The sequence below is a fragment of the Miniopterus natalensis genome, chromosome 5 (genome assembly GCF_054644295.1).
Source record: "Miniopterus natalensis isolate mMinNat1 chromosome 5, mMinNat1.hap1, whole genome shotgun sequence".
Taxonomy (NCBI): Eukaryota; Metazoa; Chordata; class Mammalia; order Chiroptera; family Miniopteridae; genus Miniopterus; species Miniopterus natalensis.
This window is the reverse complement of record NC_142085.1, coordinates 70,002,209-70,018,040: the sequence shown is the minus strand read 5'-3', so window position 1 is coordinate 70,018,040 and position 15,832 is coordinate 70,002,209. Positions and strand designations below refer to the sequence as shown.

Genomic DNA, 15,832 nt, shown 5'->3' with positions numbered 1-15,832 from the left:
ACCCAGGTTATAATACCCACTAAAATGGCTTAGTTACCTGATTACCTTAGCAAACTAATAGGTTATTCCCTAAAATCCATTGCTTAGAAAACCCTTAGGCAAACTAAGTTTCTTAGGGATGGAAACCATACTTTGTTGTCAAAATCTAAGTAAACAAAATTTACAAATTTCATCATCTATCTGACACCCAAAAAAGCCACTCAGAAGAGGTAAAAATGTACAAGAGAATGCAGCAATGAAAGAGGGAGCGGGGCAGTTACATATCACAAAGCCAGAAGAGATACAACTTAAGAGTTTTACATATTTATTTTTTTTAATCCTCATCACCACCTTACATGTAGGTCCCATATTTACATTTTACAGATAAAGATTCTGAAACTTAAGGGATTTAAATAACTTGACAAGGCTCATGTAGCTAATATGTGGCTGACACTATCAGAATCTGAGAAACAGTTCCTTCTTTCTCAAAAATTCCAGTATTCTCCTTCCAACATATCTAATCCAGATGAACATTTGAAGAATGTCAGAGCAGATAAAATCCTTAGTATTTACTTAATCCGTTATTTTACCAAAGAGGAAACTGGCCCAAAGAAACCAGTTGACTTGTTCAAGGTCACACAGACTAAAAACTAAGACCGAATCTCCTCTCCCGATTTCACTAAAACTCACCGCAACATTTTTATTAAGCTAAACTCTCATAGGAATGTTGGCACTTTGCACTAAATTAAACCTAACCCAACTAAAATCTAAGTATTTTTCCAATAACAGATTGTCCAAATCTCACCACTGAGGATAAACTAGGACAGGCTTGGCTGAGATACTGGTCAAAGACACAAAAAAGGGATTGGATTATAAAAAACTGATATTGGGGGGCGGGAATTTTTATTCAAGACAGTACAAAACACAAAGCATTAGAGAGGTAAGCCAACTGACAGCCTGTTAGGGAGAGCAGAAGTCCAAACACCAGAGTGATCAAGTACAAACACAAAGTCTAAAGGGCCACAGACAGGTTCAAGGTCCCAGAGATAGGATCAGAGCAAAAGCAAATTTGAAACGAGAGGTGAGGGCGGCTGACTTCTCAGATGGGCGCTTGCATAACCACATTTCATGGGGCAGCAGATGTGGTCCTTCAGTACATTTGGGGTTCTGGGGCAAAGGGGCAGGGTAAGCACCTAGAAAAGGAGCATACGAAAGGATCATTCTCTGAAGAGTTCTCATCTATACAAAAGCAGTCTGGGTGACAGGAAGAACCACCTTTTGAATAAGTGATTATATAAAAATCCACATTTACAGTATAAATAATTTAAGGGAGGTAAATAATCCTGTTTATTCAATATTTTAGGGCACAGAGAGTGTGGTTACTTACCTAAAGTTACAAAGCCCATCACTACAAAATGTACGAAGCTAGGTCTTCTAAAGTCTACCATTGCCACATTTATTGGCCATCAAGATACAGTCAAACCTGAGATGATCCTCCTCGAAGCTATAATTCACTTCTTGCAAAATGGGCACATGCCACTGAAATACTCCTTAGTTTCCTGCCCCAAGTGAAAAAGGCTTCTGCCAAACCATGAGCATTTTAAACTGTCTTGAGAGCTTATTATAGTGGTCTAAGTATCATATAAAACCTCCAGCATTATTCTTAATGTTTTTAATTCTTCTTTTACCTATGCATTCAGATTTATTTTAATAAATACATACACAGGCACACACACATATAACTGTATGTGATAAAGACAACTTACCTTTAAGTCACTTCCTGGCAATGTACCTACTCCATCTTTCCAGTCCATAACACTGAATACGTCGAACTCTTGACCACTTGTGCTAGAGGCAGATTCAGTCATGATTTATTTTTTAACCTGGAAGGGGGGGAAAAGGCATATCACTACATATTCCACATATAAATCAGTTTTTATTTCAACAGTCATTACTTTAGCTTCCCTTAATTATATAATTTTCTTGATCACAATATCCCATATATCCACAGATTTGGAAATAACAGCTTCAAAAATATCAACACTGTTTTCTAATGCAATCCATAGTACAGTACAGCGGGAAAATATCAGTAAAATTTCTAAGTTATAAAGTGGCACAGTAAATGTTTCTACTCTTAAAAAGAAATCGTTTCATAGCATAGTCACTTAAAACAAAGACTCATTATGCCCTTTGAACATAATTTCTTGCCCTCTAAATAGTTTTTTTCTGTTTTAAAACACTGAAAAGAGAGTAGGTATGAATAAAGAATAGAACAGAAAATGTTAATGAACAAAAAGGTACCATTTAGATAATAAAAAAGAACAAGGAACGAATATAATGAATGCACAGTGTGATTGATTCTTTCAGTAAACTGATTTACTTAATTCAGGTGAAATATCTGCCAATTCCCAAAATATCTGCCGATGTTGTGGGAATAGACTTAAGAGGCTCAAAGTGTATAGTAAACACTAATAATAAGACTGTGTTAAGATAGCCAAATCGGTTAGCTAAATTATAATGCTTAATTTCCATTTTTTAAAAAGCTGCAAAACTAACTTTTTCATAACCACAGTTATTGGTAGTGTTATGTTATTCTGAGGCTGTTTTCTGTGTGGTATGGGATAAAACAAATAAGTTATGTAGGAATCACTGACAAGCAATGAAAGATCACTGAGTCCTAAATTTGAATGAAAATGCCAGTATGAATTCGTGATGCATTTTATCTTTAAAAAATATGTATATTTTCTAGCTTTGTCCATTGAAAAAGTCTAGAAACAACCAGCCATCAACAATAATGAGCAGCTTAGTACTCAGGCTGTGGTCTCGAAGTACCCCTTCTGTGAGGTCTTCTTGAAAAAGGAGATGATTCCTGTTTAGTGGCAGGAAATGTGCAAGATGAGCCTGGAACATCTCCAACAAAAAGGCAACAGGACTATCAAGGACAACAGAGGTCAGATCAAAAGAAATCAGGAGCCAATTGAAGAGGCTCCTGCAGGCCAAAGTGAGGTTTCTAGTTGCAGTAAATTGAAACACGTCAAGTAAGTTTAAATCCACGTGTTCATAATGATAATCAGAACAAAACAAAAAAATAAACCTAGAACATTTCATTGGTCACCTTTGGAGGATATATGGTAAAACCAACTCATTATTTGGAAAAATAAACAAGGATTTACCCCATCTATATCATGAGCCTCAAGCAAACTCTATCTTAGGGTAACAAATCGTTGGTGAGAGGAAATTTCCCTTTAGAAAGAATTCCTGCTAATAAATAAAGGAATATTAGAACTGAAACATAACCATGTGCAACCCTGAATAAATTAACATCTCTAAGAAACCACCATCAATGGCTGCTAAGAATATAAACCCAACACCATTTATGAAGGACTATTGCCAAGAAATAACAAAATTGAACCTAATCTGATCAATTCTATTTACAGAAAATACCAGGAACAAAGGAACATGTTAAATCACACCACAAAAATATAAGGAGCAAAACTTGGACTTTCAGAAACTCTTCAGTAACATTTCTCGAAGTATGGTCCACAGACCCTGAGATCCTTTCCAAAGGTCCAGGAAGAAAAACTATTTTCATAAAAATACTAATACATTATCTGCCTTCTTCGCTATGTTAACATTTGCCCTCACGGTACGAAAGCATTAGTGGGTAAAGCTGTTGTCACTGTTTCCTTTACCATCCTGCACTCATAGTAAACAAATGCCACTTTCACTAAAGACCATCCTTGATGGTCTTTATGGTCTTGATACCTAAATAGTAATAAATGTTATCATCTTGATACCTGAATATACATCTTTTTAATATTCTCTGTGATGATAAAGCAAGTACCATAAAGTGGTTGGGCCAAAGTACGGTGGTTGTCTCAAGGAAACACACTTGTGAATTGTTTGAGATACAAGTTGAATAAGCTGTTTCGTTTTATTTCTCATGGAAAGCCATTTTTTATTTAACAAACTATGTTTATTCAGATTTGAATATATGGCAAATATTTTGTCAAAAATAAATGAAGTGAGCCTGTCACATCAAAGAAAAGTACTGACAGCATTTGTTGCCAATGATACAATTTGAGTGTTCAAGAGAAAATCAGAATTTCTGAAAAACTTGTATCCACCACCAGGAGCTTGACAACTTCTCAAGAGCTAAAGACTTTTCTAAGGAGGTGGGTGGTAATATTCATGAATATGATTTTTAAATATTTCACAATAAAATGTCAACATCTGGAAGATCTGCACAACTTGGCGAAGCAGTATTTTCCAAATGACCAATGCTTGATGTTACAAAATAATGCATGGGTAAAGAATCCATTCAAAGTGCAAGACAGGCCAATAGTAACAGAGTATTAAAGCTGATCGGTAGATTTTCCTGATCGGTAGATTTTCAAATTGCACATTACAACTAACATTTAAGAAACTACCACTTGCTGCCCTGACAAGGTGGTTGGTTGGTTGGTTGGACTGTCATTCCCAGACTCCAGAAGGGTATGGGTTTGATTCCCCGTTAGGGCACATACTCAAGTTGTGGGTTCGATCCCTGGTCGGGACACATACGGGAAAAGCAACGGGTCGATGGTTCTCTCTCACATGGAAATCTCTCTCTCCCCCTTCCTCTCTTGAAACATATCCTTGAGTAAGGATTAAAAACAAAAAAAGAAAGAAGCTACCACTTGTCAAGTTTTGGTGTAGTGTCAAAGAATAATGCCCACCATTAAATGAAAAGACTTCAAATACACCTTCCTTTTCCAAACCTATAAGCTTCAACCAAAACAACGTACTGCAACAGATTGAATGCAGAAGCAGATCTCAGAATCCACCTACCTATTAAGCCAGATATTGAACAGATGTACAAAAATATAAAACAGTACCACTTATCTCATATGCTTTTAATTTTGAAACTGTATTTGTTTCATAAAAACTTTATTTGTTTCATAAAAACTGTGTTTACATACACTAATAGGTTTACTACTGTTATTTTTAAATAGTAGTTTAAATTATGTATTTTAATTTATAAGATAGTAAATACCGATAACTATAACTTATACAAATAATAGCTCTGAGATTTTCAATTATCCTGCAGTACAGGATAAAAACTTGTTTTATTCCACACAAAAATTGGCAAGGAATAAAAATAAAAATAAATTTGAAAGAGGAAATTTGAAATTTAGATTAAAAGAAATTTAAGAGACATATTAATGACAATATCACAAGTCATAGATGTTGCTTGTACACTGATGTAAACTATTTTTTAAAAAGATTATAAGGAGGGAAAACATGACTGCCAACTGGCTATCTAATGACATTAGAGAAATACTATTGCTTTTTCAGAGGGATGATGACAGTGTGTATTTCTTAAAGGGGAGGTCTTTGTTGTGTTTCAGATTCACAAAGTGAAATTGACAGATGAAAGGATGTAATGTGAGGAATCTGCTGTAAATTAATCAATGGGGAATGATGTGGTGAAACAGGATTGGCAACATATTGGTAATTGTCAATATGTGTGAAGGATGTATGGTAGTTTATTACACATCTTAGTTTTATGTATGCTTGACATTTTCTATAGTAAAAAGACTTATAAGTGCAATCTACTTGAATATATGATATACATTCATTTTTAAAGAGTCAACAGCAAAAAACTTGTGTTTGTTTGAAATACAGCTATCTTCTGCTGGAATTTATTAGATGTTTCAACAGTTTCTGTTCCCCCCATTAAATTAGAAAATGTCAAATATTATACATATATTATTATGTCTACTTCTGATCATTTCAAAATTTATACAGTCTAAATTTGCCAAAGCATCAGACTTCACTATCATTACAACTTAATCCTAAAACAGGAACTAGGATATAAAGGCCTAAGAAAGAATTATTCTAAGAAATAGCAAAAATATTAAGTGAATTAAGACCTACACTTAAACTCTCTGACTCCTACCTCACTAAATAGATAAAGATCAGCAACAAAATCGACTTCCCTGTTGTGATGGACGAATGGCAACTTCTTCCTGATAGACAGCAGAGTGACAGAATAATTTCCCCCTAGGGGATAAACTGAGTAAAACTTGAGTGATCCTTTAAAAAAAATTTCACTGTTCTTTCTCTATAATTGTAATAGCATCTATTCACCAGGTTGTCCATGTCAGACATAATATGCTTTCTAATTTATTAATTAGACCTCACCTTCTTCCAGAAAAAGATTCAAAGCAGCAGGCACTTTACACCCATTATTTCATTTATTTATTTCCCACAAAAAGCCAGGTTCTATTATCTGTCTAGTCTTCAGTGAAGAAAGAAAGTGAGCCACAGAAAGGTTCAGTATCTCAGCCAAAACCATAGTTGGTGGCACGGCCAGGACTTAAACCCAGGTCAGTCTGATTACAACCTAGTCTACTTTTCTCAATCATTATCTAACCTTTGTAGAATCTTGTCCCCTCTGAGAATCTGGGAAAAACCTACTTTTCCCTATGTTATTCCTTAGAACTTGGCAAATCCAGAGACCTGCTTGCTAGCACCAAAGTTCATGAATTATGAACAGATGCTGAACCTTTCTGCGGCTCACAGTAGAATGCCTATCCTTTTAAAAAATACCATATATGCTTATATATATGCTTATTGACAAATTATCATTAGGACACATATACAACACAAAAAGATTTTTAATCTTTTCTAACTTAAACACCTAAGTGTATAAAATTTACAAGGACAAAATCCTGTGACTAGGAAGAGAAATACAAAGTAGCAGAAACTGAAATGCTAATACTGTACAAAACCTGCATTACATGTTTTAGGAAATACTTAGAACACGCTTCTGCTCTATGAAACATTGGTAATGTCACACAGTGTACTCTGCCTATAACCACGTATCTAAAATTTATAAAGACTGTTTCCATCCACTGTTTTATTCTAAGGTTCGAGGACATTTTGTATAAAGTACAGTAGCATGAAAATATTTATTATGTTGTCTTTCTCATGATCTAATTTTGAAGCCACTGGCTACTTTCACTATCACAATTAGTATGTATAGCTAGGATAGATTAGGTGCTTTTCCACAATCTCTTAATCACTAGAATAGCCAACAACCAATACTATTTTAACAGGAGCTGCTTCTATGAGGCCGTAAGTCTTTCTCCCTTGTTTTCATCTCCACAAGTGTGTGCATACAAACAAAGTCCTTTCACTCTAACAAATCAGGTTTATAACAGGTAAGCAATTTTTTTTTTTAGTATTTAGAAATATTGTTTTATGTTTTATTATCACCTGGCACTACCCCATAATTACATATGTAATCTGTATTCCACGGGCCACAAAAAAAAGGTAACGGTCACTCACAATACCAGTCATAATCAGCATTTCTCATTCTGCAGAAATCCCATCCCAACTCTTACTAACGGTGCTGAGATTCCCTAAGAAAGCACCTTAAAAGCGTACCATGATGTCCTCTGTTATCAGACAACACCTACCACTTTCCTTCTAATCTCTTCTAAATTCTGATGGTCTCCACGTCCAGCAAAGGCACCCATGCAGCTTTTGATTCCCACTCACATACACGTCATGGCTGACAACAGCTAAAATCAAGGAAGCTGATGTCCAGTGTGGACACCTTACTGAAGGCCGAGGTCTTTACCACTGGCACCTGTACACATGTATTACACTCTCAAAGTCCCCCTTTTGTGAAACAGTTCACTGGCCTTTTACTAATTTTTAGTACAATCTTCTTGCTCTAAGCCTCCAACAAAAAGGCCTAGAGGACAGACTGAATGACATACAACACTGTTCTCCGAATTACTTCTGGCATCTGTGTCCTGTACCACACCCACTGTCTCCAAACCAAAGCTATGCATCTTGACTCTTAGATGCATGTATGTAATAGGTGAACTTCCTCAATTTCTCACGTAAATAAATCTCTGGAAGTTCCAACCCACCATCTACCACTAGTAATCTAGAAAGATTAAACAGTGATGAAATTAGTTAATATCTTACATTAAAAAATCCTATGTTATGAGAATATGGGGAAGCAGGCCCTCTTATACACTGATGGCATTATAAACTGAAACAACCCCTATGGAGATCAATTTTCAAGAGCATATCCACCAACTCAGTACACACATACATACAAGAGGAAAATGTAAAAGGTTATTCACTGAATATAAGCAAAAAGCTGGAAACAACCCAAATGTCCGTTAACAAAGGCCAACTGTGGCACATCCACACAACGGTGTATAAGGCCATTGTTAAAACACCAATGAGGAAGCTCTTTACATTCTGATATAGAAAGAAGTCCCAGATGCAGAGGCATGGACACATGGAACAGACTGAGGGCAGTTGGGGGACCGGATGAAAGAAGATGAAGGGATTAAGCAACCCCCCCCAACCCAACATACATGTATATATACACACACACATATATATCTCTCTCTCTTTCACATAGACACAGACAACAGCGTGGTGATAACCACAGGTAAAGGGAGCTGGGGGTGGGTGGAGGTGGGCAAAGGAAGGGAAAATGGGGACAGAAATAGACTTTGCTTGGGACGGTGGGTGCATGATATAGTATGCAGATGATGTTTTGTTGAGTTGTACACTTAAAACCTGTATGGTTTTACAAACCAATGTCACCCTGATAAATTCAATAAAAAAAGAAAGAGCTCCAAGATATCTTTAAAACTACTAATTTTATGTAACATACAGAAACTATATGCTACCATTTATATAAAACAAAGGGGTTATATATAAATATATGTATGGCTTGTATGTGCATAGACTATCTCTACAAGGATGTGTCGGAAACTGGTTAACACTGGCTACCCCTAGAAGGGACAATGGTTTGCTGAAAGACAGTCGTGGCTGGGGTGGGGGGGTGGGAGAGGGCCGTTTCTCTCTGTACACGCTTTTGAACCTGTTGAATGCACAAACATTTTTTAAGTAATAAAGTTTTAAAATCCTGTTTCATGTTTATATAAAATAGTTTATGTTATAAAAGCAAGTCTTCCCATGTTTGTTATTGAAGCCAACAACTGAAGCTATAGCTTAGAAGTCACTAAGAAAATCAACTTCCCCAAAGCTCTTGGGTAATTTACAATTAGCATTTAACTGTATATGCAAATGTATCAGCTCCACAGATCAGTAAGAAAAGGAAGGGCAGGGTTCACTTCTCCTCAGCTCAGGTATCAGAAAAATATACCCCGCAGCTCCTTGGCATTCGCACACCACTTATAGTTTCGACCATTCCCGAGTGATAGCTGACGTTCCAGGGACATCTAGTCATTTGTCATTTTGCAGAGACATGATTCTGAATCACACACACCGTAGAGCTGAGAGACAACAGCAAGTCGCCTGGATGGGCCAAGGTCCAGGTATGCCCTTAGTCACAGTGCTTATAGTGCTATGGCTGCTGGAAATAGAGTGATAAAAGCTTTTTTGTTGTTGTTAAGAAATGAAACAAACAAAATTAACTGCTAGTTGATTATAGTGTTGATGACAGAATGAGGGGAATATGGAAATGTTTATGAAAGTGATAGGTCCTGGCCACAAAACTGAAGTTTCGGATAAATTAAAGATTGAAATGTCAAATGCAACGATGACTCAGACACATTTGTGTGAACAAAACTACCAAGTGCTCCAAAGGAAATAAGTAGAAAAGATGTGTGAATTTGTTTCAATAAGTGCTCCAGACAGTACAAAAATTGCTCATCAAGTGAGATATGTACTTAAGGTCTAGAGAGATCATTTACATTTTTCAGTTACACTTTAGTAATCTGAAGGAAGGAATTATGTGTTACAATGATTGTTTTCAAGTTGAGAATTGCTGATTATCTTGCAATATATCCCTCACAACTGTTGAGAAAATACTGTTATTCTGACTAGAGATAAACAGAGTTTGTGTGTCCTTCATAATCCTCCCCTTATACGATTCCTTCACTCATATCTGTCATGAGTGGATAAAACGGAGGCTCAGAGTGAGGGCACAGACTCCCCTGGTGCTGTGCTCTTACAGCACATTCAAGACCAAGAGACTGCGTGGAGCTGAGCTAAAGAGAAGATGACAGTCCCCTGGAAGATAAGCCACCCAGAAAGGATGCTCAAACATAAGGGGAGAGACGGGGCCTTGCCTACAAACCAAAAGTCTGGATCTGCAGAGACGGTGAGAAAGAAAGATTACTAAGAAAGGGTACTAACTGTGGCTGGCCATTCCTGCTCAAACCATTGCTTTCAAATGTTATATTTCATATGACTGGTTAACATTCACTAAGATCAGTAAAGTAGTTTTAATTTTACAATTGCTTTAAGAGTTGCAGTTTATAGCGTCATAGTTAACAGGTGCATTAAAAAAAAAAAGTACAGAGATGATATAGCCACAAGTGGTTATAAAACGGGGACAGACAGTACCTTAAATGCAGCATCTGAGGATCAGACTAAAATTCTGTCATTCAGATGACAGGCTGACATATCAGGGCCTGGTGTCAGTGAACTAAACCTACCAGTTTTCGGTTAGGAGGGCAATGTAATTTTGTTAAGAGTCGGGAATGCCAACCCTATTATCATGAAGCAGACAATGACAGCTATGCAGAAGGGTACAATACAGCAGTGAGAAAAGTCACCTCCACTGTGGGGGAGGCTGCCTTGTGGCTCCGATGCCCACTCTAATACCATCAACTGAAGTCGGCTTTTGGTTTACCTTGCAGAACTCATCAGTTGCTGACCAAATGCTATATCTGGCACATCGTGACATACTCTAAAGTCCTACAAGTTATTCTTCAGTAATATTTTCTAAAAAGCCTTATTAATGTGACATATAAAACTGCCTCCCACCCCCCACCACACTTGTCAGCCTTCACAGGTGCAAATCAAATACTTCATGGATCACCCTAAAAATGTGCCGTACTCTCACAAGTTCCTCTCTCTATCCCTCACCCTTTCCTGAACCACTTCCTTCCTTTCCTCCTGCTCATTTCATTTCACTTTGCAAAGTTTGACAGTCACCTACTCTGTGACTTGAGACCAATGAATCTCTTGAAGTCTCAATTTCCCCATCTGTCAAGTGTGGACAGTAACAAAAGTTGTCTTCTTGGGCAATGATGAGGATGAGATAAGCCAGTGCCTATCACATAGTAAGCAGTCAATAAAATGTTAACTTTTTATCATAATTATCTGGTTTAACAATTATTCAAGTTCATGAGAACTGCTGCTCAGTGACCTTAAAAAATTAAACAGTGGCTTTTCCCCCCCTTTCATTTCATTTTGTTTCAACAGCATTTCTTGTAGTTGGCTCCCTGTGTTCAAACCTATATCACAAGATATTATCATTATGACATAAAAGTAGATATTCTGTTAATCATCCCTCATAGTTACATGGCTCCAGACAACACTGCTAGCTTTCCTACCAGAACAATTCGTGTGAAGTAATGGAGAAGGACCTGCCAAGTGGGGAGGGGGCTGGCCCTGAAGCCAGGCTCTCTTCAACACCACTCTGGTCCAACAACACATTACAGGCCAGGCGTAGGCATTTAATCAAGACTAGAGAAAAGGCTAGGGCAACATGTCCCAAAGTCTGCTCCTCAACAATGAACTTTTAGGAGACCATTCATTCAATGCCATGATAAAAGGTTTTAAGGTAAATGAGACCTGTAACACTCTCAGGATCTCTGGGATGCACAGCTCACATTTGCAGCCGTGCGGCAATCTGTAAAGTGCTGCCTAAGCCGAGTTTCCACAGCCACTTAGCCTTGTGACTCGACCATCACAGGACACCGAGTCCCACGGAACCCCCCTTTTGGAAAATGCTGAGCTATGGAGAATACATTCAGGAAATAACATAAAAGTAGGCAGTGCTTTACAGGATAGAATGCATTCATCTTCAGGTCAGATTCAACTACAGGGACGATCCCTTCTGGCCTAGCTCCCAGCCTGCACCCAAGTGAGGACACCTGCAGTGTCTAATACTGGGAATAACCTCAGGACCCGCAGTCCTTTAAATCCAGGCTAGAGAAAGTGATCCTGAGAAATATATTGCCCATCCCCCCTAAGGTCTGTCTATGGTTATTTAATTTACTCTCCAATGGCCTCCTTTGCATGACAGCAGAGGTACCAGCCTGAAATGAAAGAACTCACATACCCACAAATAAAACCATGTCTGGATAACCAGACAAGGGTCATAAGCCTAACACACATCAAAGAGATAAGGCCATGCTGGAGCAGAAGGGCTTCTTCCATGCTTGGTCATTTAAAGGATCTCACCAATACCTCTTAAGACTGACAAATATTCTTATCTTCATTTTCCAGATGAGAAAAATGAGGTCACCCAGGCAAAAACATGTACTTTGGTCAACACAGGAGCCAATCTAATGAAATAATGAGAAGCACAAGCTCTGCAGACAAAGTGCCTGGGTTTAAATAGTGGCTTCAAAATGTACCAGGTGCATAATCTCGGGTAACGTACCTAATCTCTCTTGACACTTAGATCCTTCATCTGAAAAATGGAATAGGAATATCTATTTCACAGAGATTTAATTTTTTAAATTATACATGTTAGAGCCTGGCCAGCGTGGCTCAGTGGTTGAGTGTTGATCCATGAACCAAGAGACTGCAGTTTGATTCTGGGTCAGGACACATGCCCAGGTTTCGGGCTCGATCCCCAGTAGGGGGCGTGCAGGAGGCAGCCAATCAATGACTCTCATCATTGATGTTTCTCTCTCTCCCTCTCTCTGAAATTAATAAAGATATATTTAAAATAATAATAAACAAATTATACATGTTAGGGTGCTCTGTGCATAATGGGCACTCAATCTACGATAGCGACAGCTATTTTGAAGCAAAGAATAAGCTGCTCTCCAGTGTCCACATTCCCTCCAAACACCAGTTTACCAGATGTCTCAAGCATGCCAGGACAGAGGAATGATAACTGTGCAAAGGCCAGTACCTCTGTACCACAAAGCCTATCTGATTTCTCAGGAGTCCAGAGATGAAGGTAGGGAAAAAAAGCAATGGTAAGACTCTGGGATTTCACAGACACGTAAAACTTCAAAATGAATTTGAGAAACTGATGTAAAGTCAAAAACTATTCTTTTTTGCCAAGCTCTTAGAAAGAACATTTTAACAACAACAACAAAAAAAAAAACTAGGGAAGACATAATCTCTGAATAATGACCCAAGACTAGGCCACTGGCAACCTTATTGTGACATTTTTGCTGAGGAGACATAAAAGCTTCCTCACGTATCAACTTTGGTTCCAGAACCTGCTTTCAAAAAAGCTGCTGCAGAGGCAAAGAGAAAGCACAGTGGGAGATTACAGCAAGAGGTCAGTAGGAAAAAGAGAAATGAAAGGTATGGATCCTCCCCAAAGGGGACTAGAACGACTACAGTAAGAGTCTTTCTCTGTATGAGTACTCGAATACGTGCACATGAATTGCCAGGAAAAGAGGAGCTACAGAGAGAGATTCTATACCCCATTATAAAATGTATTACATTGTATCACGATCATCTCAGACGCTATGGAGGAAAGAGGCCTCATTTCTTTATCCTTGGTGAATATCTAAAAATAAGCATCAATAAAATGTATCAAATGAATAAATAAAAGAGAAGGGGAAAATGCAAGGCTAGTTGCCTACAAACTGGGATTGAGGAGACGGGAAATCAGGAAAGATATCTTCATTTGTCCATCCATCTCATATTCTTCAGTGAAAATTCCACCTACCAACTAAGCTGCTAAGTATTTATTTACCTCTTTGGCAGAAGTATAACATTACCGCTCCAAGAAACACTCCTTATTTAAGTGTCAGTGGAGAACACATCAAAAGAAGTTAAATTCAAACCTCTTAAACAGGCTTATTCAATAGGATGAGAGAAAATTCTAAACTCACACTTGAAGCGTCTCTCAACAAACACACATTGCTACAAAGAAAAATTTTTCCTTTCAAACCAAGCATGACAGATACCAGCTTTGATATTCTCCTCACTCTGACTGATAAGAACTCTGAATCGCATACATACTGGAATTGAGATCTGTGTGGAGAGATGTGAAATTCTGCCTCGAGGGCCCAAGTTCATAAATTGTAGGTAGGCAAACTAAATCATTTCAATGTGAGAAATGAAATCTTAGTACCATCCAGAACAAACCCCTGAGAATTCAGGTCTTCTGTTCACACCTACCTTTAAGTAGTAGACACTTGAGTGGCAAATAATCTCTGCTTCCTTTAAATGTGGAACCACTTATGACAATGGTTCCTTCTTATTGATATTTTCTCAAAAACACTCCCCCCTGTACCTAGTGGCCATATTTTAATGAGAACAGCCCTATTTATAACTCTGCTTATCTGATTTGTAACCTTTTCTGCCATGGAGATTATATGCAAAGGGGTAGTCACGGAAGACAACCTTGACAAAATCTCAACTTCCTGGCCTTCTGTCCGCTACTGTATGAAGGGTGGATTATTTGAGATTCTGTGGCCTAACCTACATACTTCCTCTAAAGGAGGAACAGAAAATGAAAAGTGCCTTTCAAGAAAAAAAAAGTACATAGAAAATGAAATCACAAACTGACATTAAACAGGTCTATGGTGTATTTAATACACTCTCATCAAAAGCTTTTATTTGAAGTCCATTTTCACAGTACATACTATAAAGATATCTCAATTTGAGGCAGAAATAGCCTGAAAAGTGCTATCATATCGTCAACATACTACGCTAACAGGATAATAATAGAAATTTTACACCATTAGAGGGATTCAAAGGGCATTAAAAAGAACAAGAACCTGTCTGACACAGATATTTCAATGATTATGCAAAATACACCTGAACTGAAATTAAAAAAAACACACACCTAGAAGTAGTATTTTACTTTTTTCTTATTTTACGTCATACTTTTTTTAAATGCTAAGAGTATTATTTTTTCGGAGTCTGCTTCATATTTTTATAGAACAGAGCTAAAATTAAAAGATTTACACTTGATTTCTCTTTTGCATGTAATAAAGTAGATCTGACCAGATTTTTATTTCTCTCATAGAAGTCACGGCTATGGGCTTATCTTGATAACCATCTGCAGCTAAACTCCTTATCAACAGATTGAACAGCTAGGCCTCAAATCTACTCAAGACGACCACAAACCAACAGGGTGAATTATTTAAATCATTTAACAAGCAGACCAGATTGTCCACTTAGGAATTTCAATTCACAGGTCAGGGTTCACTCTGTGTAAAGATGGACAAAAATAATCAACTGATTTTGGTACCCGAACAATCTCACTCGAAATGATCTAGTAATTGAACTAGTTTAATTCCATAAAATTACATGTAACATAAAGCCATGGTCTCATCTTAAAAAGGCCTGGCACATAACAGGTGCTCAAAAAAATCCAATTTACTAGATAACAGAGCTTCAGTTAAGGAGAAACAGTCTACCCTGTAACCAATGCATGCAATGGGATCCTAAGTCAGACTAAAGCTTTCTTGATGGACCATAACTCGTATAACAGATTTGTATAGCTCCCACTGCAACACAGAACCACCCAAGAAATCAATAGACTCTTCACTTCATTTGTAAACATGGGCATACTCTTCTGGTTAAAGAGTATCACATCAGTAATTACAGCACTGCTGATGACTATATTCTTTATCACAGTCCCTGTTTTCATTTATAAATTGATTCTAGTACTGTACACTCTCCCTGCCCCCCATTTCTCCCCATCATCTCTATCCCTCCTTTTAAGTTTCTTTTTTCCTTTTATAATCCTAACTTCTGAGTAAATTCCATTATCTTTTGAATTCAGTTTGGTAAACTGAAGTCCCATTCTTTTTATTGATTGCCTCTTAAAAATATACATATATCTATATATATCTTTGACTTTCAGAGAGAG

At 37.4% G+C, this 15,832-nt stretch overlaps 1 protein-coding gene across 7 annotated transcripts in view; it reads right to left on the bottom strand.

Moving 5' to 3' along the window:
* The window catches only part of L3MBTL3 (L3MBTL histone methyl-lysine binding protein 3), an 85,566-nt gene that overhangs the window by 59,875 nt on the left and 9,859 nt on the right, over positions 1-15,832 (bottom strand). For all 7 annotated transcript variants that reach the window (XM_087817609.1, XM_087817610.1, XM_087817611.1 and 4 more), the window contains one exon: positions 1,746-1,862. In XM_087817609.1, the coding sequence (XP_087673735.1) occupies positions 1,746-1,847 (102 nt within the window). In that variant the 5' untranslated portion in view covers positions 1,848-1,862. The remainder of the gene's footprint in view (positions 1-1,745; positions 1,863-15,832) is intronic.